Consider the following 27,548-nt stretch of genomic DNA (forward strand, 5'->3'; position numbering starts at 1 on the left):
TGCGGCCGGGCAGGGAGAGCGCGCAGAGCCCAGCCGAGTCCAGCCAGCGCCGTCGGGGCTGCGCCGCCCGCCCCAGCCGGGCTGCGGCCGCTCCTCGCCCCGGGGCCGGCCCTCCGTGGAGCCAGGTAAGGCGCGTCCCGCCGGCCGCCCCCGTGTGCCCGCCACCGGCTCTGCCGCGGGAGCCCGGCCGGCAGCTTGCCGTCCCGCCGGCCGCTTGGGACCACGCCGCCGGGCCCCGGGGGAAGGAAGGTGTTCGCGGTGTCTGGTCCAGCCTCCCGCTGAATTTATACTTTGTTTAGATGAAGGCTCCGTGCCGGACAAAGAGCAGGCACATAAGCTCTGCGCCCTGGCTCGCCCTGCGAGGCCCACCCCACAGGTTTATTTTGGAGACAGCGAAGTGTCCCACAGGCTGTCAGCCGCACCGCGTGTGTGAGCTCTGGTGTCTCGTCAACAGTTTGAAGCTAGAGCAAAGGCAGCCTTTGACAGAGGGCACAGCGCTTGGAGCAGTGACACCTTCTCACCATCAAGGCTCTTCCCAGCAGCCCAGGAGAGGCAGCCCTGCTAGCGCTAGGCAAGATCTAGATGAGCACTTGAAATTTTCATTAATGTGCTAAGCCCATGATAGAAATTAACAATAATAATTAAAAAAAAAAATCACTAAAATCAATGCTGATTATTTTCTAGACTTTGTGCGAACAACTTACACCTATTAGCAACTAGGATTGGTTTCATCAAAATTCTGTAGCGTACACGCTCCGTAACCAGACTTACCCCTCTTCGTACAGGAGAAAAAAAAAATGGAGTGATCTACAACCAGAGATTAAACTTTAGTTAAAAATGGGGGGGTGTTTGTTGTTTGTTTGTTTGTTTTCTTTTTTCCCCCCTCTTTATCGGCAAGCTCCTAAGCTTAGTTTGGACTGAAAAATGAAACTGGACTAGAGTTCTTCAACATGTTCAGGTGACACCCTGTAACATATTTACTGTCCTCCCGCTCTCCATATGCTGAAACACTTAAAATGCTATCACTTATTTACAGGCACACAAGCCCTGTATTCATCTGAGCCAATCCACTCGCACATCAGTAGCTGGATAAATCAATCAGATTGGATTATAAGCAGTAAATTTGTAGGATTATGTTATGTCCACGTCCATATTTCTGCAAACCCCCTGTAATTAATGAGACATATGGCAATAAGTGGCAGCAGGATTCTGGCCAGAGCAGGCTACAGCTCACTGTAAATTTCCATCACTTTCATAAGTAGCAGTCCTTGTTTTGATTGTGTTGTGTTGCATGGCATGGGACAGGCTCCTAATGGGCTCAGTAAAATACAAGCCCCAAAAAGGGATGAGGTTAAAGAGAGACTTTTGTTTTGTTTAGGTTGTTGGATTTTATTTTTAGGGGGGATGGGGGCTCCGTGTGGGTATCTTCTCTTTTCACTTTCATGAACCCACACCGCTAACATGATTAGATTTTTGCCTGAATAGGAGGATTGAATATGGCCTGAAGCAGGTAATTACCATGCTGATGTAGAAAGGCTCTTTTAGCTCTGTTTCACTGTCAGACAAATGTTTCACTCTGCTGACTGTGGCAGCCCATTTCACTTGTTGCCACCACAATCTTTTAAATTACAGCATCTTTCAAAAATATGAAGTGCGTACAAATTAGGTTTTTGCCCTGTATTAAGAGTTTTAACTATATGCCCTTCCAGCAGGAATATGCTATTTCTGTCCGCCTTTCCTCTCTACAACTTGAAGTACATGGCAGAGAAAAATCAGTTAATACTATGGAGTGCTTCTTAGTTTGTGTTGCTAAACTGAGAAAGCAAAGTGGTCCTGAATGATTAAGAGAGGAAAGTTGGAAGGAACATTTACAGGTCCAACCCACCTGCAATGAGCAGGGAATCTCCTGTATTCCTGCGTGGAAACATACCTTGCTTGGGTTGGACAGCAGGTGCAGACTGCAGCTAGAAGTTACTGGTTTAAAAGGCAGTAAATACCAGCCTGAAATGCCAGTAGCCACAGCACTGCAGAAGTGAGGAGAGTGCTGCCTTTAGGTTTACAGTGTCACAACTCTACAACCTGCTTTTTGCAGTCCACTTAGAACAAGATAATGCATGATTTATATTTGTGTCACCCGCTGAATGAGTATTATTGTCTTTAATTGTATTAAATATCTGAAAATGTATCTCACTTCTTTTTGCTATTTCTAGTACTACAAAAACAGAGGCAGATGTGGGATGTAAACATGGTGATTTATTTACACTTTCTAGAATAATTCTGTTAAAACGTATGGACTGTGCTTGCAAATGTGGAGATATGTGTCAGAGTTAATTCCCATTAAAAAATTTATTTTGGATAATGGGTACTCACTGCATTTTTCTACACTCCTAAGTTTTCCGCACTGCAGTAATTTTATCCTCTGTGTTTGTTGAAGGAACGCATTTAGGTACTCCTTTTCTCTGGCACTGCCTATGGTTCCTTACTACAGCTCCAGTAATTAATCTGGTAATTTAAGATTACATAAACTACAAACTCTCATTACAGTTTCCTAGTTAAATTCTTGTTTATTCAAAAGTATAATATTAGTTGAAAATGTTTTAAGCAGTCACAGAATACTCTCATTTGCTCGCTACTTCTCTTTTTTTCTCTGGACATTCTTAAGGTCCAGAAGCTTCTAGTGTCATCACCAGGAGTACTCACAATCTCTCCTGTGGCTATTGCTGCCCAAATTTTAGGGCATCTAATCACACTGTGAGAAGCATCCAGTTGTTTCTGAGTGGTTGGCATATATCTCTATTCCCCACACTTCAAGTCTCCTTTTCTGCCTTGGTGAGTTCACAGAAAATCACATTCTGTCTTGAGTTGGATAGAAAACATGGGTATTTATGCATTATTTTAACGAAATACTGTGTCTGACTCACATTACATGGTTAATCTTGTGCTTTTTTTTACCTGAATGTAATGGTTATCTTCCCAGGCACACCTCAATAAGAGGAAAAATAAACTAAAATTAAATTTGGATATGTTATACTTAAAGCTGAGTAGTGGAAACAGGTTATCAAGTTTCATCAGCGTATGAATAGCTCTTCTAGGGCAGTATATTAGATGTGACAGAGAAAGCGGCCAAACAGCGAAGTTAGGAGAACTGGGGTGCGCAGCAAAGCAAAATCAGCCCTCGCCTATTTGTGACAGGAATGCTGGCAACCCAGCAACATATCTCCTTTGGCACCCAAAGCACTAACATGAAGAGATGTCTGAAAGTTTAAACAAAACCACCGTTGCTGTTTCCTTAGCTATAATGAAGGAGACTCGGGCAGTTAAGTGAAATGGCACAAGTTGAGTGAAAGAGACTACTTATTTGACAGGGAATAGGACCAGACCTGCCCCGATAAATGACAGAGCAGAGATTAATCTAGACTGTAATGCTAGTTAAAGAGTAATTACACATCAGAATCCCTTGCAAATTCTTAGATTCATTGATTTTAAACCATCATCTCTCTCCAGAAAGAGAAGTATAATCTCAGAATCATTTCAGATTTACAAGTCTGGTAAGACTTCTGGTTTACAGCTGCGAGGACTGGGTCAGGGTATAGTCTGGCCGTTACAGGCCCACGGCAGTCTACTTGTAGGCTCTATTGCATGTACAGGTAAATCTCTAGTCTTTGGGTAATCTTGTTTCAGTTTTTAAGCCTTATCTAGCTTATTTGCTGATATTTGTGCCTCATGCTCTCAGTTGTGCAACAATTCCATCAGAAGTGCAGTGGTGCGGATAGTGTGTTTTACCATATGTTACTCTCAAATATTAATTAACAATTTTGCAGTATTCTTGGATAGTATTTCTGATTTTTGGGCAGTTTGTCCTAAGGGAGACTATGGTATTTTTAAAATATTAGCCTCTGCATTGTTAGCATCAGGTTTGAGGGCCTAGGTAAGAAAAAATTGCAAAGCATCACAAAGGGAAGTTTTTAGAAATCTCATGGAATTCTGAAGACAAAATGGAAAATGCAGTTCACTTATGAAGAGAGGGGAAAGTGGAGGGGAGACTAACTTTTTTCTTTTCACACTATTTTAGGGTTAGTTTCCACCATGCTAACAGGAATAAACAGGTTGCTATTGCTGAGAATTGAACCCCAGCTAGTTATCAAGACAGGTTCCACTCTAGAAGTGTGATACATTTTTCCAGGTGATTAAGAAAACGATTCTGGAATTAAGATTTTATGCAAAGTTAACATTTTGTCATGTGTACAAGGTGAGTTCAAATAAGTTGCAGAGTTTTGAGTAGGTGGCAACATAATTTACTCTTAGAGCTTAAAGATGTATAAACCTCACGTATGGGGCCCAAGTGCTACAGCCTCAAGATCAGAAAAGCTCCAGCAGAGCTGTTTTCTTATATACAGCTGCTATTGCACAGAAAGTTACTAATCACAGTATCATTTTCTGTCTCCTCCTTCTGGTCTAAAAAACCCTGCAGTGAAAAGCAAGCCAGTAAGCTTTTGCTAATCACAATATTGGTTTTAGTTCCCTTTCTATCAACAGATTTGTCCCTTAAGATCACTTTCACTGATAGTCATCGTACTCAGAGCACTCGGCATGTTCTGTACCATCTTCTAAAACTTATCCTTTTCCAAAAAAATATAATAATGACAGATGTACTCTAGAAGAATCTGTCATTTCTGAACATTTTAGGTACTTTAACAAATCTGGCAAACAATGGGACTTATGATACTTATTCTTGATTATTTTTTTTTACCTCAAGTGTAACAAACAAGTGAAAAGAAGTTATCTTGACTCTTAAGCCCTAACAGCTGTGCTTATTTGAGACAAAGCACGTATGAAATAGAATGGCTGGTCTGATCATTTATGGCCTTATCTTCAGATAAATGATAGATTATACTAAAATTACCTTGAGCTTTCAAGTGAATTGCAACTAAGGGTAGGAAAATATCACGCCCCAAATAGCATGCTGTTAGTATTCTCTGTTGCACCATCATCTGAAAGAACTACAGATTTGGGGCTGTCAACTCTCTTTTACAATTTTCATTCCATTTGGTTTTCGTTTGATAGCAAAACTGTCCAGGTATCAGCTATATAACAACGCTAGCTAGAATGCTTGGTAACTATTTGTGGTGTTTATCTCCTTTTATTGTAGTTGAGTAGCATTTCTCTTACAGGCACAGAAAATGGGTAATAACTGAAGATGACCTCACAGCAGGAAAGTGAGATCAGATTGGCAATGCGTCAGTGAGTGGCATGATTGAAGACAAGACAAAAAGCAGGCTACTGCAAAAGGTAACTGGCAATATCTAGAGAAACTGGTACTGAATTTGGGCTAGGTCAATATTTAGACAGTATTTCACTGTTAGAGGTGAAAGCTATAATTAGAGTTACAGCCAGAACAAAGAATGATTTAACTGAATGCCTAATTTCAGATAATTTGCCTATACCTTTCTTTACTTCTAGGTCACAAGTTTGTCAGTTACTGATTGATCAGTGGCTCATTGAATCTAATAATCAGTAGATGAAGTATAGGAGCAGAAACAGAAAATAAAGCAGCATCCCTCAGTTTTCTGAAAATTGAGAGGGATACACTGAGTGAGAGTACTGTGCCTCAGCATTTCTAGCTCAGAGGGACCCACACAAATAGTAAAACATTACAGAAAACCACTGAACAGCTGTACTTTTATGTTGGGGGGCTTACGCATGGGAGAAAAATGCACTAGTTGACTTTCCTAAAAAAATGTTCTGTTGGCAGTTATCTTCCATTTAACCCTGCTTTAGCATTATCACAGCCTGGCCAGACCCTTTGCTTGACGCAGGCAGCACATAATGTACAAATATGCAGCCTGAACTTGTTTATTGAGGAACCATGCATGCCCCTCCCAATCCAAGTTTATAGGATGTTTGGTGCCTTTTCATCTTTTTCTTTATTGGTTTTCATCTTTTCTCCTTTCTCCCCCCATTCTTGTTATCCAAGCCTAAAACTTTATACAATTTTCTTTTCCCCCGTTCTCCCCATGAGGTACATTGAGTCTAAGAGTTAGTCTGCTACCACTCAATTTTCTGGCAGTTGCTCAGGATTTCCTTCCTCCTCAGGTTCTTTACTTAATGTACAACAATAAGAAATGGAAAGCATGGGGCAGGAATCAACATCTGTTTTCAAAGTGGGACTCTAGCTCTGCTGTTAGATTTCTGTCTTTATTATTTTCCTTTTGGCTTTGTTATTAGCAGCTTACCATAAGACAATTACAGATTTTCTTTTTCTCAAATCAGGCTTTATTTCAGGTAAAAGCTATTTCTTTACCTATGTCCTTCCTAAAAAGCACTTCAAAGGAAAGGGTTCAAAAATATTTTGCTTTTAAATACATTTTATGATGGTGTTCCATGTCCTTAAACATACCATCAAAAAAAGTCATGTCAGTACAGGACAGCCACACATCCAAGCATTTGCTCAGCTCAGTTGGTAATTTTCCTAGCACTAAAGTAAAGCTCATGTGGCACCTTTTGGAGGGCACAGCGCTACCCTTTCCAGGCATCTGTGCAGTTAAGTTTGCTTGAGAGCAAGACTGCACTGCATTGAGGATGCACTGATTCACAGCATCACAGCTTAGCTCGCACTCTGGCTGTAACAGCTGCCTTTGTTTTGCTACTGCTGGTGCTCAGTATCCACAAGGAACATCTCAGAGCCAGGACAGCAAAGAGAGTTCACTAATGAATTTTATTTTCAAAATAGAGCAATAAATTTTACTTTGGGAAAAAAAAAAAAGGGAAACAAGCTGTACAAATTTGGCAGAACATCTTTTCTGGTATCATTCTATTAAGTGTGCCGCCTTCCAGACAAAGCACTAGGGATCACAGTTCCTTGTTTTTTTCATGGGTGATAATACTTTCACACTGACACGAATTAAGGTGTCTGTATTTGACCTTCCATTCTCTTTGATTAACCCCTTAGCACCTCACTAGTCCAATTGACTTGTACAAAAATCAGAGATACTTTGCTTGTCTTTATATTTGGCTACTCAGATGTTCTTCTAGTCCTCATAATGATCTCCCCTTAACAGGAGTTTTGTGCAAGTGAAAGCACTATTGGGCCTCTATGTTTTCTATGTTATACTTAGTAACATTTACAATGATACTAACTTCTCCTGGGCTTAGCTGCATTACCATTTTAAAAGATTTTTTTGGTCTGAATAAACTCTTGTACTTTACCAGTTTCTCATACTGTTTTCTTTCCTTTCTGCCTTTGGTTCCCTTTTTCTGACCCTAATGAGGTATTCGTTAAGAAGCCTCCATGCTGATCCTTTTCTTTTAATCTTTTAACTTTTCCCTCCAGGCTGTTCCTAACATTCTCATTTAAGGAAGAAAAGCCTTTTCTGAGGCATATTGCGATTGTGTGATATTTTCCCACTGTAAGGATATCTAAATTAATTATAGGAAAGAGAAGCAATCAAGTATCGCAATCAGACACAGTGAACCAAATCCTATTACATATTGCTGAATTACGACACATGGAAGACAAAGCTTCCTCTGAACAAAGGTGTTGAAATCTAATATCCATTTCCTTGCCCAGAAATCCACAATACATTTAACTTTTACTTCTCCAGTAAGATAAACACTATTTTTCAGCATGAAGTCAAAAGAAAAAAAAATGTTCGATGTGAGGTTTGTTTTCCCCAGAGCCGTAACGCTTTGAGTAGTAGGAAGTTATGCGGAAATCACTAGCCGCGGTATTGGAAACATAGTGATAAAACTTCCACATTAATTGGTTTAGTTAAGATGACAGAGACTTTAGTGATATCTCTATGTCTATGTTCACATAGACATAGACGTGTTGCATCTGCATGTGTGCTTGTTTTTCAGTTAATGTTTTAATTACTCAAAGCAAAAAGCTTCTATCAGTCACTTTAACCACATTGGTAATAGGCAAGAAACAGGGATGTGATTTGTTAGAGGTTTTTAGAAAGCAAAAGTCCTTTTAGATAACAATGTACAACATGAACTACTCTCAGCTGGCTCAACTGATTTCCATTAGATTAGAAAGTGTAACACCTCTGCTTGGCAGAGATCTCCCCATTTCTGGAGTAGAAGCAGAGAGTTTTAAGTGTTTCTTTTCTCTCCCACTTTTTGACAGATTAGCAACATTGCAGATGAAAATAACTGTATTGTTCTGCACAATGCATTTCTAAAGCTTGTTATTCGCTAATTTACACTTGCCCTCTATGTTTGTAGAGGGGAAAAAAGTAAAAATAAAAAGTACGTACTGCAGAAGGGACTGCATATTAAGAGCTCATATGTGCATCATGGCTCCACCCTGGTTATTTAGCTTAATGGTACGAAAATGTCCTTTTGAGGATTAATGTACAGGTAATGTCTCACACATCAGAGTGTTTCCACACATGTCAAAATGTTACTTATTTGCTGCACGACTTGGAGCAACTTTATGTATATAAGCTGTCTTGTAGCACCTTTCTTATTGTTTTACAAGAAAGTACAGGAAGGCAGTTCCTTGTACCAGAAAAGTAGAAATAACGCTATCTTGCAGGGTTCATTGCTCATCATATTATTATCTCACTTTTAACTCAGGGAAGTCGTTCAGGAGCTTAAGTTGCATACGTAATGTTAACTTTTGCCTCTGCATCTTCTAGCTTAGCAGAAGAAGAGTAACATGACTGTGGGAGAATAGGCAAATGACACAGTAGTCCCTGAATAAACTAAACTACCAGGACAAATTAAGGAAGCCTCTATTTGGACTAACCTGAAATTCCACAAAGAAGTCCTATCACCTCCCATTTTTGTCTACAAAGTTATCTACTGTGTTCCCTACCCTTCCTCCTGCAAACACCTTTACCTAGAGGAAGCAATGTAAACCTACTTAAAACATCACTTTCAGTAGTTTTATACTAGTAACAGCACTGATTTTTGAGTTGCATCTTTCATGGTAAAGCTCTAAAACAAAAAAAGGCCAAAAGAACTTGCACATAGATTCAGAAAAATCCCTTTCTCCCTGAACTAGATATTTTGCTTCGTGAGGAATCAGTTGCAGCTTTGACCTTTCCATTCCCTTTTCTATTGTGCTGTCTGCCAGTGAGAGAGAAGATTCTGACAGTGATTGCATATTGCTGTGGCCATGGCACTCATGCATTAACCATTTTAGAACATTACCATTTCTAATTTAGATGCATGAAATCCCATTTTCTGCTAAATTATCAGCCACCACTAATATAACCAAGAGTTTGAATTTACACAAATTTTACCTGTTTTTACCTATAGGCTGGTAAGTGTATACTCAGTATCTGGACTTTCACAGAGTAGATTTAGTAACCCTCTTAAAGCCAATCCTAATCTGGCTATTCTGATTTTCTATTTTTTTTTTTTAGTAATAATGAGTATAGTAATACTTATTATCCATCCTTTAATGACACTTGTTATTTTAACATTCTTAACAGAATTTGAGAGATGTTTTATCCTTTACCACATTTTGTTCTCTCTGGACTAAAAAGCAGAAGAGGCCCAGGTTTCATGACACTCCATGTTTCATTTCACACATGTTACATTGCAGTACAGCTACCCATAATAAACGAAAAGATATAACCATTTACCTTTGTCATTGGCTCATCTCAATTAATAAAAGCTGGGAGGGTGGAGTCTTCATCATGGGAGGCAGGGGAGTCTAGCGGAGAAGTGAACTGTGTACCTGTTGCTTCCTCACAGCTGCCTGTGGGAGTAGCACCATGTCCCTATAGAAAAAGAATCAGTGTTTTAGAAATTGCTCTGGCCAACAGCCATGTTAAGTGGTGCGCACTTCTAATATTTTAGGCTTCAAATTAAAATACAACAATGGTTAGAATTTATATGCTGCAAAAACAGTGAGGAAGAGCCAATACATAGATGTGTCCTCTCATGTCCTGGAGTCAGTAACACAATAACAGGTTGTGAGCAAGGAGTCCCCATGAGACACTAATATTCTGGGGCTCAGGTCTACAAGCCGTAGTCTACACAAGTAACTGTTACTCTCAAGGCCCTGAAACATTACTTGCACCGTAATTGCAATCATCAAATGATAAATCCCAGAATGCAAATAATAACCTCTAAAGCAGCAAAGATTTCATTTGCCTCCCAAAAGAAAGATTTACATAGCACCCCTGAGGTTACTAACCTCTCGCTTCTTTCTGCTGTATAAAAATAATTTCCACATGCTGTGAATTTTCATTGTGTGTTTTAACAAAGGAGGGGCTAACTCATCCTTTCCTACCAACACTGGTGCATGTGATTCATTAAAACCTTTGTGTTTGGACTCCCTAGCAGAGCCCAGATCCAGACACATCCAAAATGTTTTGGTCTGCATCTTCCATATTGCCTATGCCCTTAATATCATGCTGCTTTGAAAAGTCGATGTTTGCACAACACCAAGAGAACAACAATCTACACAAGATATTTCCAGCATTTGCCTGACCTTGTCAGTAGGAGTTGCATCATCCCCTCCAGTGGGGGTAGGTTTCCCAAAGTTTGGCTGAGTTTCAGGAGCTTTGTAGAATCTGTGTGGTAACTATGTGCTTTTCTAAGTTAGCAAAAGCAGCTTCCTTCTTAACAACAGTCTGTGCCTTTTGCAGCAGCACTCTAAAGCATCATCCTTTCATGTGTTTTAGATAACAGAAATGCATCATTTCTCCTACAGGATCTTTGATATTTGTAGGCTCCACACTTTTCTGTTTTCAAGAAGTTGCAAAGATAAAAAGCTCGCAGTGGGAACAATGTTCCATCAAAAGACCAGCCCCAGCATTGCTACAAGGCAAGTTTCTTGATGCCGCTGTGAAACTAGAAAAAGAGCAAGTGGCTGAAGTACAGACAAGTCGGGTGGTTCAATCACAAAATTAGATCATGCCAATAAGAAGTGAAATCCAGAAAACTTGCCTTTTCTTGAGCACTGGAGATGATCTTAGTTTGATAATCATATTGACACCTTTTCAATAGTTTTGAATTTCAAAATGGGCATAAAACCCTAAAGATCCTCCGTTCTATAAAGGATCTTTACACACAAGTACTGTTTCTTCCTGTCAGAGCCAGTTTTGGGTTTAGCAATCCTTGGCACAATTGGAACCTCCAAGCTGCATCTAGAGCTATTGTCTTTAAAAATTCAGATATTGTTAAAAACCAGCAAAGCAACAAGCTAATTGCCTAGATGTCTCTCTCTGCTGCTCAGAGCTTCGTCTCTTCCTTAGAAAGCAGTAGAAGATAAAGTCTCTGTCTTGCATTCAGAGCAGTTTGTGGAAGTAGCCTTTATTCCCCCCAAAAGGCTACTCTCCAAGTGATATCTACCTTCTAATGGACCAGTGAAACCATTGGCTAATACTGAGAAGATCTGGACAGTGAAACTAAGATCTCTTTCAGTGTTGGATGCACAAAGGCATTCACGCCAGCAAAAAATAAGAATGACCAGAGACCAATGATACTCAAAACAGCATGGAAAATGTCTTGTAACCCCTTATTAAGCTCTGCGTGCTTGAAATCACAGTAATACAACACAGTATTTCTCCAACAAGCTGGGAGGGAAGAACAGCTGTTGTTACTGCTATTTTTGTATAGTTATGGAGGCACCCACAAGCATCAGTGAAGAAGACCGTATAACCTTAAAGACAGATTAATAGCTATATGAAATATCCAGTAAGTCAAATTGCAATTTTATGTATGATCTGAAAGGAGTTAAGATACCTCACACATTGTATCTGATCTCTGCTTTGTTAGAAGAGGGCAAGACAAGGGCTTTCAGTAGTGCTTTTTATTTCAGTACATTGGGTTTTTTTCTCTCTTGCCTCTACACGGCCTTTTTAATATAAGGCTGAAATATAGATCTGGATCAAGCCCAGAATTAATGTAAATTCCCTTACTCCTCGGGTTGGAGGAGTTCACAGTAGAAGTTTATGGTTCATTCCATATGGAAATAATGATGGCAATGGAAATTTCAGGTGTGTGGTTAGGTACGCAGAAGCTACATTTGTGTAGGATATGCACTGCTGTGATATTAAAAAAAAAAGAATACTTTAAACGTCTTATTCCATGGAACTAAGCTATCAGAATAGAAATGTAAAATTCGTCAGATGATTTCACTCGCACTTAACAAACCTGAATTTGATTTCTGTCTTTTATTAAAAATGATCACATGGGGCACACTATATTTTATATAGGCAATTCCAGCTGCAATAAAGGAAATGTGTTAATCCATTCGTTTACTATCACTCAGAGAAAGTAACCGTGCAGCATGTAACCTTTCACAGCTCAAACTAATCTCACTTTTATTCGTTCTGGGACTTGATGGCTTAATTCTTGTTAACTATTGACTCTTTCGGGTACTTCCAAATACCCTAAAGATACTACATAACCAGGCATCAAATCTGAAGTTATGAATGCGCAGTAAGCTGTATATTCATAATAAAACAGTACTTCATGTTGTGTTGCCCTTCAACAATCTTTTCATGTCAGTGCTGAAAACCCTAGAAATTCTAGTCCTACCTTGATCTGAGACAGATTTATCTTTTTCTTTCCTGGCACCTAATGTACTATAAATGGCATTGTTAGCAATATGAGAAGACGGCACATCCCTGATAAGCAGACTTTAGGTTAGCCTGCTGATTATTATTTTTATGTCATAGGAGGGCACCAATCTTCCTTTTTAGTAAAGCTAATGGCTAGAACAGAGGCGCAAAAATCCATGCTGGATTGATGACGATGCCCTCATTTCAAAGTCTTAATAGGTTTAAGTGACTGTAGCATCTTTTAGAAAGACACAATTCTTTTACCCTGTGGTATAAACAAGAGTGACTGCCTCTTGCTATAACAACTTGCTATTAGTTTTTCATATTTAAAAACTAGTTCAGCTATAGGTTTAATAACCTAGATAAGGAAAATATGATCTTCATTCCTGTCAAGACAGAGCAACTGAGGTGACTGGGACAAGGGTATATTACCTGGGGATATCACATGGAAATTCGCCTTTCAGACATCATCTTTTCTGAAGCTTAGCCTTTTGATATTTAGTTTCAGAAGTACTGAACTAGAAGTATTAAGCTAGAAGGATATTTCACTTTGTTTATTTAATTATCTTTTCAGTTTTAAGTTACTGGTGCGCAGATAATTTTATATTCACATCTAAGGATATGTAAAACCTAAGACATTTCAAACACCAGAGAGTTTGCAACACATTCCTGCACCCTTGGTCAAAGAAAGAACACAGAGATTGCTCTGATGGATAAACACGAACGAAAGAGATCAGAAAATCACGTGGAAAATCTAAGATATCTGGAGTATTGGGTACACTGTCAAGCCAGAACCAGTGATCTCCAAACTCACCACCTCACTGATCTTCCCCAGGAAGATCAATGCATATTGCACTGCACATTGAACACACACTGCATATTGAAAAGGATTAATCCTTCAGTGTTTTGGAGTCCAGTTATACATTTATTGAACCCAAGAAAAACAAAATCCTGTGTGTATAGAGGAAAAGGTCCCAGAAAACAATGTTTACGTTTAAACCTAAACCTAGAGGATCTGAAAAATGAAACCCATAAACTAAAATACTGAAACTTAGTCTCACCTGAAAGACTTTTGGCTAACCATAACAAGTGCTTTGTGGATCAATTGGTCAAACTTCTATACAAAGCCCACCCCTAATCATTGCCATGCTAGCGTTCACTAAACTACTAAGTTCTGGTGAGGTTGAGAATCCTTCCTTGGCCCTAGTATCTGCAAGTAGGATTTTATAGAAATAGGTACATCAGGATTTCTCAACTTCTGTAGAAAAAAACATACATGAGAAGGGAATTGGTAGAGTTAACTGGCCAAAGAGCTAAGTAACATGAAGAAATATTTCCAGTGTTTCCGGACTCTGTAAGTATTGCAAGAGTATATGCAAAAAATAGTCCAAGCTTTCACTGCTGCTGCAACTGCTAGAATTATAACCATGACATCATTACACTGTAGGCTATTAAAAAGAGCATGCAGAAAATGTCACATACTACATTGTAGTATTATTAAGCATTTAATGTCCCAAAAAAAGTACTTGAAAGATTTTATTCGTCAATCCACAGACCCAAAAATTAATGTTTTAGAGGTGTCCTTTCACTTATGCCAGTTTTTGCCACATCCACATTTCTAACATGAAATCCTTGAGTGTGAAAATGAAAGATAATTTTTCTTTATTCTGCATTTTAAAACTAATGGATACTAAAATAAAATAGTTCACTCTGGTACATTATACTTTACATAAATGCAGAAGTTCTTTGATAGATATTTTGCCTTGTGTTTTCATCTTAAATAATGTTGAAGGCAGAGGGTATTTTGAAAAGCGATGGTACTTGAATACAAAATAAAGAAATTCTCTTATTTTAAAATGGGAAATACAGACCTCTAGTGGTCGAAATATATATTATTTGTTAAACTTCAAAGCGATTTTAATGTCACTGTGCTTAACTGTGTTACTTTCCTTTTTCTTTACGTTTTCTTCCCCTCTCAATCATTCAAAATCACACAACCCCCCAATTCCACTGTTCAGTCATTCCACAAGCATTGATTTTTCCCAGAGGAAAGAGTACTTTCATCTGCCCTTTTCTCACATAAATTTTATGACTGAAACTGGGTACAGTTGAAAGATACTTGGGAAGGGAAGGGAAAATTAATGAGCGTAGTCTATGAAAACAAACAGAAGAAAGATGTTCATTCTTTTCAGAATAAACTATGAAGCAATCATACAGAAGGACAGACTCTTTTGAAGTCTGATGGAGGAAAGAAAATGCAGACACGTTCTTACAGAGAAGGTCAGAGTACATAAACAGTTTGCATTTACAAGGTAGCCATAGCTGTTCCTCTGCTAGCACAAAATAAGTAACAAGCAATTTAGAGTTTTGATGTAATAGAAGAACCAGATCCTAGAAGGATCACAGGCAATTTACTGTCCAGCAATATAGAGCTAGCACAAATGATGCAGACCAGCTTCAACTCTTGCAAGGGGAAGACATAAAGAATCCACCCATTGGTTAGAGGATTAAAAAGATAAATACTTTAATCTAAAATAAAAAAAAAAGTAAACACCACAAAATGAACAGCAATTTCAACAGACAGCAGGACAGCTATTAAACGAAAAGGCACAGGCCAGTACCACGTCCTGCAAATTCTGTTTGTTCTGATGGCAGACCACCTCCTGATCCAAAATTACAAAAGCAACAGCCAACTTCACAGGTTCTAATACGAATCTTCTGGAGCTTGCTTTCTGTTCTTGGTGCTCATGAACTGATGTCCAGACAGTGTTCTGGTTCTGTACTGCCTAACTGCCTATTGCAGTTCCGTTTCAGTAATATTTTGATTTATTGTCATTTGCCATGAAGTCAGACATGGACCTCTGTGGAAGATAGTGGCAGTGATGACAGGAGGCCTGTGCATACTGCAAGGCTACAACAGTTTGAATTATATGCCTTTATTTGCCCAAGTGTTTGCATTTCTCTCACCCTCCTCATTCACCTATCAATTGTGGACTAAAAATACTTAGGAAAGGCACGAGTGGGGAACAGAGTGTTAGGAGGAGCACAGAAAAAAGGAGAAAGGTAAATTTATGGCCTCACAGTCAGGAACACTGGGAAAGCAGGGAAGAGGCTGAAGTAGGCATATGTAGTAGAAGAAACCATATTCATTAAGGCACTGGGGATAACAGGGGGTTGATCTGCTGGAGAGGAAAAAACAAGGCAGTTAAATAAAGTATTTGGAAAGTGTCATTACTTTCTCAGCAATTAGAAAAAGAACATAGAGGAAACTGGGGGGGGGCAGGGCTAAACTCTCAAGGTAAAGGAAAAAAGCTTATGCCACCAGAAAGAACTAAAATGTAGTTAATATACTGAACATATTGATCCAAGCATTTTTCAGCCTCTCTTCTACCTGTGCAATAATTTTATACAAAACCAGAACGTATCGTCCTTTTAAACATGGAAGTATCTTCTCATTTGTAAGAAAAGCAAATAACCCACCTACCATCAGAAGACAAAAAAAACCCTCACATTACCTAATGGTGAGGTGGCTAAACTGTGGCAAGGTTGGTCAGCCTGAGTTTATTTAGTCTTTGTCAAAGCAAATATCAAAAACACGTTTTTGTTTAAGATCTGACTTGTGACATCTGCTTACCTATTTATAGCTGATGAAGTTCTCACAGAAAGCCACAGTCAGTGCTGTCTTATCTTTCAGTAGGCAAAGTGCTGTTTACCTTGCATGAGCTCAGCATTCCTTGTTGTTTCCACAGGCAGTTTAATTAGGATGCATGTTCATCCAACAGAAGCAATGAATGGAGTGGTAAATAATAGCTGGTAGAGCAGTCTGAAGCATTTCATTATCAGTGACTTATTATAATCATTGTAATTAAAAAAGGTAAAAGGTCAAACAGGACAGTAACATACAACAGGGGTTTGATGCCTACCAGATAATTTACTTTGAGATTGATAATTTACTTTGAGATTGATGCAGCCACATGATTCACAGTTGCATCAATTCAATCCTCTTAGAAAAAGCTCCTTGTGTATCAGACTTAAAATGATCCAATTATCATTCTGTTAACTCAGGTCATTTGAGATGCTTTAAATGGAATTATCAATGTGCACAATTTCAATACTTGCATTTAACTGGCCAGTGGTTTAACCTGCTCCAGTGAATTCTGGCAGCATAAAGCTGTACCAGTCATCTATTTCTGTAATGTTTTTAAACAATCTGCAGTACTTCCCATGTAGAAGTATCCGCTTTGCATAAAAGGTATATAACCATGATCCTGAGACAAGCAGGTGAACTGTGGCAAGTGAGAATAACAGCAAAAATGACAGTGGTAGGGAAAGAGATATCATCACCTGTAAGGAGTTCGCACCACTCGCACGCACTTCCTTGTCTCACCACTCAGCCCACTATGGGCCCATGCCTTCCAAAACAGATGACTTTCTTCTCCTGTGTTGAAGCTTTTCCTAATGTTCTTAAGTTACAGATGTACTCAAGGCAGCAGATCTACCTGAGGCTAGTTACGAAACTTTAAAATTTCCAGGAAATTTAAAAATTCAGGTTGAGATTAGCAGTGCCTTCCTCACTGTGCATCAAATGTAAGACTCTTACGAGGTTCATTCTCATAGCAACATTCAAACTGTTTTCAGATACGTATACAGCAATCCATATCTATTTACCCAAAAAGCAACCACATTATGTATTTCTACTTCCTTTTCATTTACTGAAAATAGTAATGGATTTCTTTATTTATTGAATGTAATTCCCTAGAATAATTTAAAACTGGTAACATACCAAACACATCCTTTGCACAGTTCCACTGACTTCAGTGTTACACCAAAACCTTTAATTCCAGAAGGGTTAGTCTTATACAGATAAATTGAAGTATCATACTATTTCTTCACCAAATCCTGATTTTTCATGGGAATTTTTCTGCCTTTTTTACTTCCCAAGCACTCCCAAATAAGCTCAGGGAATTCAATACCTTCGAGCACCAGACACAAGTTTCCCAACTCAATTTTTTTTTTTTTTTTGTTTATTTTAACACATTTTAAAAATGCAATATAACCACTATTACACTTTCTTGAAAGTGCATATGCTATTAATTACATCAACTAAAGCTACTACTAGCATGAAAAAGTACAGGCCACCATGTGGATAGAAAAGGGAAATTGGAATTTAAACAACAGAACACACTACACCGAAGGCTTCATGAAGAGACCGTGAGAAAGGTACCTTGGCATCTACCGCTGCACAGAAACAATCCTGTTGAAAGGGGACTATTTACCATCAGCTACATTTGTTTTAGCCACTGAATCTGCAGTTGGTACACACCAAGCAGGACGCACTTGCCAAATAATACCACCAATTGGTTAATCTAACCATGGAGAAAGGTCTTGCTCAGCCTTAACTGGACCCTGATCTACTTTACTACAAGTCTAACTTGCACTGGTGATTTTGTTAGAAGAGGGTTTCTTACTGCTAAATTCCGGGCGGTAATCTCAGTGGGTATATAACTCCGCAAAGGCTACGATAATGAATAGACCACACAGCACAAGCGTGTAGCTGGGACAGAGCAAATATTGCCAGACATTGATGTTGCAGAACCTATCAGTTATTGTCAAATCTCCTCGTGCCCTTTCACAACCAAGGGATGAGATAAGAGGATTTACCTTGAAATGTTTTTATTGTAGTTTTCCCTGTCCTACAGATAGCATGACCTTCCACAGAACCAAACACTATATATTCTAGATTTGGCACAGTTTGAAAGCCAGGAAGTTTTGCTCAGGATGCAAGTATAGTGCTACATGTGACCAGAATGGCATGCATTTCTGTGTCAGCTGTATTGGCTTGATCTTTTAATTTCTTAAACATGGCAAAAATAGCTGATGTCATTTTGAGGCATCTGTACCAACTGAGGTAACAAGACTAATTCAGAGAATGAATTGAAAAGGCTGTGAGGTGTCATATTGCGCATCTTGACAAAGGGTTTGTTAGTTGCATTTAACTAGATATTCCAAACTTGATAGAATTATCAAGAACCTAAATCCTGGTATTACCCTACTAACTTTATGGAAATGAGTCAGCTTATTAATGCAAACATAATAGAACTTGAGCTGAGATTGAGAAATAGTGAGTCTTGTAAAAGCTAATAAATCGAGAGCCAAAGGATGACGGTGCTCACAAGATGCTGCCTGCAACCCATATTCTGGGTTCAGTTCCTGACTCTGCTTCAGACTTCCTGTGTGGGCTTTGCCAAGGCAAATCTATGCCTCACTTCCCTATTAAAAAGGCAATCCATTTGGAATAAGGTTTGTCTCCCAACAAGAACATGTCAAACACTTTAATAGAGTAGCATTCTGTATTTAACAGGAACATCAGTGCTGAACAACGCAAATAATGAGCAACCACCTCTGTAACAACATAGCCTGTATTTCTATAATGACAGGCATTCTTTTCTTTCTGAATGCATCTGTACTGCCCAGGGTCTTAGGGTGTGTATATTTATCTATATAAAAGTGACTTACATTTATAAGGGGTTTGTTTGTTATGGGATTCTTTAGGTGTTTGTTTTTTTTTTTTAAAGCAAATATATTTCACTTAATCTGTGTTTGAGGCAGCACAAGTTGGGTTTGGCTGACAGCTGTCAGGATCTTGCAAACAGCAGTAAACACTACTCTGCAATAATAACTATCAGTTTTGGTTTTTTTTAAATATCCACTGTTTTTGAGGGAAGACTGTCTATTTGTAGACTCTGCAAAAGATAGAGTCGTGTATATCATATGACTTGCTTCTTAAAGTCATAAGTCATTAATAAGGAAATCGTTCTTGCAGAACACAAGCTCTAGCAAATCAAGAAGGTGCCCTGTAAAGGAGATTTCATCCATTTCCATACAATTAATACAGTCCAGAAATATTTTTCATACACTAAGTCTACAACTTCAACTCTTGGATACATAAATTTTGTCAGTAACTGAAAAGATAATATGAATTGTTGCTCCCCCTTGTGCCCTCCTTAAACTGTTTCTACAGTTAATGTGCAATAAATCAGCACGTGTCTGAAATTTTCAGAGATTATTTTTTTTTCCTCATTAGTTGTTAAATACCATAGATCCAAGCCAGATGGGGAGCTAGGTAACTTCTGAATATTTAAGGTATTTATGGTACAACAGAACAATAGATTGTATGAGTGTCTTCATCTTTCTCTGTGATGTAAAAATTCTCTCAAAGAATTAAGCTTTAACGCATAGAAAAAAAATTATAGTGATTCATGTCAGAGATCAAAATGAGTACCTAAACTGAAACACTCTTACCTCTGTTTTATTCTGCAAACGAGGTCTATATTAAAATAGAAATTGGTTGAGAAAACACTTGAAGATGGCTTATTTTTAAATTCAAAGACATTTAAAAATTAAATTGCTATCACGAATAGTATTTTTTTCCTCTTTTCCCCTCCTAGGTGTGAACTTCATATTTTCTTCCTGAAACCAGGTTAGAGCTGAAGAAATCAAGATGATTCCAAATTACTCTACTGAAGAAACAGTTAAAAGAATCCATGTAGACTGTCCCGTTTCGGGAAGGCACAATTACATCTACATTATGGTTCCAACTGTTTACAGCATCATCTTTATCATAGGCATATTTGGGAACAGCCTGGTCGTTATTGTCATTTACTGCTACATGAAATTAAAAACAGTAGCCAGCATCTTTCTGCTAAACCTGGCACTGGCTGACTTGTGTTTTTTAATAACTCTGCCGCTCTGGGCAGCCTACACAGCCATGGAGTACCAGTGGCCATTCGGCAACTGTTTATGTAAGTTAGCATCAGCAGGGATAAGTTTCAACCTGTATGCCAGCGTGTTCCTCCTCACATGCCTCAGTATTGACCGGTACCTGGCCATAGTACATCCAGTGAAGTCCCGAATTCGACGTACCATGTTTGTGGCCAGAATAACTTGCATTGCCATCTGGCTTCTCGCCGGTGTGGCCAGTTTGCCCGTCATCATTCACCGCAACATATTCTTTGCTGAGAACTTGAACATGACAGTCTGCGGTTTTCGGTATGACAACAATAACACAACGCTCCGGGTCGGATTGGGTTTATCCAAAAATTTGCTGGGCTTTTTAATTCCTTTTCTGATCATATTAACAAGCTACACCTTAATTTGGAAGACTCTGAAGAAGGCATATCAAATTCAAAAAAATAAGACTAGAAATGATGATATTTTTAAGATGATTGTGGCAATAGTTTTTTTCTTCTTCTTTTCCTGGATTCCTCATCAAGTGTTCACTTTTCTGGATGTACTAATTCAATTACATGTAATAACAGACTGCAAAATCACTGATATTGTGGACACGGCTATGCCATTCACCATTTGCATTGCTTACTTTAACAACTGTTTGAATCCTTTTTTTTATGTGTTTTTTGGAAAAAACTTTAAAAAATACTTCCTTCAGCTGATAAAATACATTCCACCAAATGTCAGCGCACATCCAAGCCTAACAACAAAAATGAGCTCCCTCTCATATCGGCCACCAGAAAAATACACGCTTGCCCACTAAAAAGACTGCTGGGCCTTTCAACACCAAGTGATGTGTTTTGCAATATACTTTTTTTGAACAACCTTGTGAACGAAGCAGCAAGAATGACAAAATTCATCTGCAGTCCTGAACATCACAGCTTACTGCTCATTACAGAAACATGAGATCACCTCAGAGAAATCATGCTGTAAAGATTTTAGCAGTGGCCTTTTCTTTTACATTGTGAAGAGGACTGCTTGGTTTTTATTTTGTTTTCCTTTACCGAAAACAACATAAATGGTGGACCGGCATGACATAGTTTCTGTCAGCATCCTGCCATTTACTCGAACTACAAAAGAAGGGTACAGAAGACTCCTAAGTTCAGAGATCTCTTTAAAGAAAAAGCTTGTATAAATTACATGGATGATGAAAGACCTGTTTTGCACGTACATGAGCTATTCCAAATTTTGTTCAAGGAGCTGGTGGAGCTACACTGCTTGTTTTGTTGTTTTTTTAATGACATAAAAGGCATATCATTATATTTAGAACACATTTTCAAATATATGCTATATAGAGAGGCCCAATTTTAAACTCAAATGGAAATTTAAGGTCCTTGAAATTGGTCTCATTCGATTTATGCTACTATTTTTCATTTTAAAAAGTGGCAAATTTTTCATAATAATATATGCAATAAAATGCAGATTTATTTATTAAATATAGAAGAAATATATTTTTAGATTTCTATTCCTACTCATAGATTTCAAACATTGTTTCATAAATGTACATTTATATCCCAGTGGGTATTTTTATAGTAGTTTAAAAAAAATAAACTATATATATATACACACGCACCCCCCAAAATGGGCTTCACTTAACCTTTCCTCATAATATGCCACACTGACTTTGAAGAACATTACTTATGGAGTGGGTTGACTCCATACTCTATATGGCTAAAAGTAAAATTCTATATTTGAAAACATGAGTTCTGGGACAGAGGTGATTAGAAAACGTCAAACTATTTCTGTATAACAACCTGAGAGATGTCTGAGAGAAATTAGCAACTAATCAAATCCACTCAAATTTTCAAATTTCAAATTTTAAATAAACTCACATTCTGAGAAGCAAAGACGTTTGTATTACAGTTTAGCTAATAATGCTTTTAGTCACATCACAAAACATCTAAGACCACACTTTACTCTTGGCTTTTATGGAATTACTCTCCATTTATACAAAACTAAGCCTAGAGTATTTGCTCGCTGTAGAACTTTTTTTAATGTGTATGGAATGAATTCAAATTTATACTAGCATAAATCAGAACGAAAGTCTGGCTTAAACTCTCCATGCAAATAACAGGGGAATGCTGACAAGCACTGTAGGAAGTTTCAACTAATGATACTCCTCATACGTCCTTTTTACCTCAAATAATGAGCTCCAGAAAATATTTATTCTTGATTCACACTCATTTACAGTCTTCAAAGATAAATGAGTTCACAAATTCTTTTTCATACAGTAAAACTTAAGAAAAATTCCCAAACTTTACATACATCATGTAGACAATTACCTGACCCTTAAGAATTTGCAACATTTATAATCTTCAAGATTATACGTCTAATGCAGCTTTGTCTCAGGTGGCAAGTCTGATTGTCAGTCTCTTGCATATACACAAATAATATTTTTAAATTATTTTTTACTTTGTGAAATTCTTTCAAATCAAAACACAACAAAAAAGTTATTTCTGTAGTTTAGTACTTTTCAAGAAAAATGGGACTACAACCAGATCTGGGAATCTTGTGCCTCTTCCTGCTCTTTCATTAATTTGTTTTAAGGCAGGTTTCTTCAGTTTTGCCTTTGTTGTTCCACATGCAAAATGGGAACAATCTCTACTTGTATATGTCACAAGGCACCGTGAGGATTCACTAAAACTTCTAAAGCTGCATGTTAAAAAAAACAAAACAACGCTCTTTCATTGATGGTTTAAGTTAATTTAATTGCAAGCTAGTATCTCAAAATTTGAAACCCGAATGTGTCATTTAAAAACACATTTAAATTATTCTTATTATATGTAATGCTTTACATTTAGCTTATACCTATCTTTACGTGTGAGACAGCCATTGGTTAAAAATGAATATGGCAATAGTCCTGTGCACTATAAATAGCACCCACTACAGTACCACTGCCTCAGCACTCAGTAAGGTGACAAAGGACTGACAGAGCTTGCCGTTTATCGGTATGATATTTTGTTTGTGTGCACATGCTGAGCAGCATCGGGAGCTTCCCCTGGCAGAAGCAGATCTGTCTCAGACATAATTCAGTGTGCTGTGCTTGCCACCTGCTGGATACAGCCACAAATTTGTTTTTCATCTCAAAAGTTTTTATGGGAAGGGACAGCAATATTTCCCTGCCTCGCGATGGATCTAGAGATCCCTACCTGTGGCAAAACTCCACTAGAAATGAAATACAAACTTGTCCATCTGGGAAGCAGTTAACTTCTTTGACAGAGGCCAAGCAAGCATTCTCATCACCTGCTGATCCCTTTGGTCGCTGACATCCAGCGTCCCCAACGACCACAATAGGTAACTCATTTGCAAAACTTTAATTGCATTACTACAAGAGCCATCCCAAAGAGAAGAAATATATATATATGTATAAAAATAAAAATCAAAGCATATTTGCGCAAGTGATAACTAAGTATTCAGTCTTTCAACTGAATTTATTCAACTCATTTATCACCAAGAAGAAGCAGAATCAGTAGTGACTGAACGCTAAAACCGACTGTATTACAGTAGAAAACAGAAGAGAAGCCATTGCTTAGTGATTTTGATCATTTAATGCCAGATCCTACGTTTCTAAGAGACTGTGTATCCTAGGCTGCTGCTGCCACCTGTGCCTACCTGCGTCATGGGAAAAAGCACGAGCATGCACGTTCAGCTGGCTTGCTGCAGGAAAGGCAGGAGGGATTGCAGCTGGTGTGCTTTGAAGGCAAGACTGACCTTGAATTGATAGGCAAAGAAAGTAGAGGGCAAAGCTGCTGTTAAATTATGCTGGAAAATTTTCATTCTTCTAAGGGGTGGGAAAATGAACATCAGCTAGCAAATATAGTGGACCCTAATTTAGTGTTTCCTTATTAAAAAAAAAACAAAAACAAACACACAACACACCACCAAAAAGCCACAACAACAACAACAAAAAAGAAGAGGCAAATCAATCAATAGTGAAAAGTATCCAGAGACAAAACTCCAGCAACTGGGCAGCAGCAGAGAGCAAACTCTTTCAGAGCACAGAGTTACTGCATACAGGCACATCCTGCAGTTTCAGGCATCCCCACAAAGCCCCAACCTGATGAGTCCCCATTTCCCTCAGCACAACAAGCCACTTCCATCACACTTCTAGCTGCAATGAATGCACGTGCTGAGAAACACGTTGCTGCTGAGCCTCACGCTCCCCTGCCCACCTGCTTGCAGAAATACTGTGCTGGAGACCTGCACACGTGCAGAGCAGCAGTGTGTCAGAGTGCAGGATCTGGCCACTCTTGTGGACCCTTGGCTGTGTGGTCCCTGGTCCCCTCTGAGGTGCAGGTAGGAGATGGCCAGAGTATGCTTTGATGTGAGAACCTACCCCTTGTCAACAGAAGAGGAGGGAGTAAGATCTGGCTCTATGTGATTTCACCATCTTTGGGGAACTGTGGGTTGAGCCATCTTAATTTAGTATCAAAATAAGAACTAGCTATATGTATGCTTAAGAACAAAGTCCCACTATCTGTTATTTTAAAAAGAAGTATCCAAAGTACTTTTCATTCTCAGGATGACCAAAAGTAAAATACTTGACAAACTCTTAGTCCGTCCCTGTACTCTCCTGGTGTGAGGAACTCAAGCCAGTATTAATGGGGACAGCATATAGCCAGCCCTAAATATAGGGATCACTACTCCTAGTCTATCACAATTATATTCTGTTGACATGTTTGAGTGAATACTTTCCTTCTGCTGGCAGAATAATTACTAAATCACATTATGTTTGACATATACATGCATAATATTTATTTCTATTTATTGCGCAGCAGTGCTTCATATGACTCATGTTTCATGCTTTGCTCTCTACTTGCTTGCCCATTATATACCCATCCTAAATCATACTATATAATCTGCACTGATTAGCCTAAATTCCAATAAATTATTTACAGGTACAGTAGGGATTAATTTGGCTTTCGGCTTAACAATTTCTTCATGTTTACATTGTTAATCAAGATGTTGCAGAGTAACTACAAGGCCAAAAGTCCTTTACCAGAACTATTATTTAGGTGAGGTTTTGATTATCTTCTTGAAACTGTGACAGCAGCAGAGAATGTAGTAGGATTCCCAGGTTTTGTTCAGTTTTGCTTGCACAGCTTCAGCAATGATTTATCTTACTGATCTCCTTTTTAAATATACTGAAGTGCAAGTATTCCCAGGGAGAACTTTGCAATGGAAAGGAGAAACAAATACTTGGGAGGAGGCAGAAGGCCTAAAGCAGGGACTTGCTGATTTTGGAAATATTTAGTGTTAAATGTAAATACTTAATTTTATTTTTGCAACAGATAAAAAAGAAAAAAAAAAGAAAAAATAACCTAAGAATTAAGTCTTTTATCTAAGTAGTAGAAACTTCCAGAAAGTTTTTGAGAGGCTCTTTTTAAGTTTCTTAATAATGTCCTGCTCAGTTTGAAAATACCAAGCCATTCTTACCCCGCTCACAAGGTCAGGGTCTCCAGCTCTGCACTTCTGCATCACTTTACAGGCTTGGCCAGACCATCATCCCACCAGCTTGTGCAAAGTGATGAGGTTGTCCTATCAGCCATCGAGTCCATTTCAATGGCGACCTCACTACCAAGGCTGAACTAACAAATCCTCAATGTTAATGGCAGAGCTGTCAAGCTCATTGTCACTGGTGAGCTCTGCAGATGTGGCTAGACACTCAAGAAATAGGTACAGACCACATTTGAACACAGCATTGTGCGATCTTTTTAGTGGACTAGTGCCATGGCCTGCAGCTTTAAAAGTACTTGGTAAATTAAGTAACAAGAACTAGATTTTACTTTTTTTTTTTAAATATTTTTGTGCAGTCATATATTGTGAAGTGGTGAATGTTAATGTTTTCTATTTCAATAGAAATAATTTTATATTGTAGAAGTTTACTACTATTATATAAGAACTTTTATTGTCTGAAGTATTACTAAAAACATACACGTCATCAATAGATGTCTTTGTGAAAGCCATCTCCACCTGCTGTATTAATCCACTCAAAGCAGAGATCTGCTTCTGTATTATTGTAGAGATCTGCTTCTGTATTAAGTACTACACTGTTATCAGTATATTATAGCTATATACCTTAGACAATATCATCCTTACCAAAGTATTTCTATTTAATGCTGTAATGTTTTATACCACCATTCCTCATTCCTTTTAATCCAAAACCTAACCCACCTACCCCTAAACTCTTGCGATGAACAGGCTGTGTCTGCAATTCATAACGGAAAGGCTACCAGGCTAGCTCCAAAAGTCACATGTAGAACAGCAGTTCAATAATTCACCTGTGTTTCACAGAACTGGTTAAGGTAATAAAGTTTCCTTGGAGTGGATACTTAACAAATTGCTAATTTTCCTATGTACAGGTTAGAGTTTAAAGCAGCTTCTAAAAAGTTAAGCCTAAATTATACAGACAGATTCACCCAGAATATTGTGAGAAATAAAAGATCAAATTACGTTATGAATAATGGCTCTGAAAAGCCAGGCTCAGGCTGCCTGTAGCTGAGTGTTCAATGTAAATATATCCACTTATTTAGAATAAGCTTTGGTATTTCTAAGCAGTGCCACGTTGTACAGTGGCTTCAGTGGAAACCAGAAAACGAGATCAGGTTCCAGCATAATAAAAGGGGACTGGTGGGTGGTTTTTTGATGCTTTGTTTGTTGGGTATTTTTGCCAAAAGAATGGTAGAATGGATCACATATTTCCATTTCAAATTTGTATGAAAATAAAATTGAATTTAATCTTACATATCTCTAGTAAACCCTACTTTATACTCTGTTTTATAGCGTCACACCCTGGAAAAAAGTGAAAAACAGTTAAGCTATACGATTTCATAGGTCCAGCCTTTATCTACTGAATAACTTACTTATTTTCTATGTATTTTATTATTCTTCAGCTTTATATATTGGCAGTGCTGCGAGGCTACAATCAAGCTACATGATGCAGAAGGCAGTATACATACACAGAGAGATATATGATCCCTTGAAGCTTTACAGCCTCAATCAAAGGGTGAAAAATTGTTAGAATAGGGTGGAAGGCAAAAACTGTTGCTGAACAAATACAAAACTGAGAAGGTATTTCACCCTGCTGTTAAATTAAAAAAAAAATCTAATTTTTTTTTTAAACTCAAGTGAGCCAAAAAGCTTCTCTCTCGTTGAGAATAAGAAAGCAAAAAAAACTAGAAAAGAAAATACTGAAAGGTTTTATGTTATAGGTGAGGAACAGCCCTGCACATA

The 27,548-nt window shown here is 38.2% G+C and overlaps 1 protein-coding gene across 2 annotated transcripts; it reads left to right on the plus strand.

The window, feature by feature from the left end:
* On the plus strand, window positions 1-27,548 carry AGTR1 (angiotensin II receptor type 1). 2 transcript variants are annotated; one of them, XM_054205655.1, is made up of 3 exons: window positions 1-125; window positions 5,172-5,289; window positions 19,976-27,548. In XM_054205655.1, the coding sequence occupies exon 3, from the start codon at window positions 20,029-20,031 to the stop codon at window positions 21,076-21,078; it is 1,050 nt and encodes a 349-aa protein (XP_054061630.1). In that variant the 5' UTR covers window positions 1-125; window positions 5,172-5,289; window positions 19,976-20,028; the 3' UTR covers window positions 21,079-27,548. The 2 variants fall into 2 exon arrangements, with proteins under 2 accessions (XP_054061630.1, XP_054061631.1); XM_054205656.1 differs by lacking the exon at window positions 5,172-5,289 and having other exon boundaries at window positions 13-125.

This window comes from Rissa tridactyla, chromosome 6 (assembly GCF_028500815.1).
Source record: "Rissa tridactyla isolate bRisTri1 chromosome 6, bRisTri1.patW.cur.20221130, whole genome shotgun sequence".
NCBI classification, from domain to species: domain Eukaryota; kingdom Metazoa; phylum Chordata; class Aves; order Charadriiformes; family Laridae; genus Rissa; species Rissa tridactyla.

Excerpts from the sequence above, each read along its gene's own strand:
- AGTR1 (XM_054205655.1), top strand. The coding sequence starts at position 20,029 with ATGATTCCAAATTACTCTACTGAAGAAACAGTTAAAAGAATCCATGTA.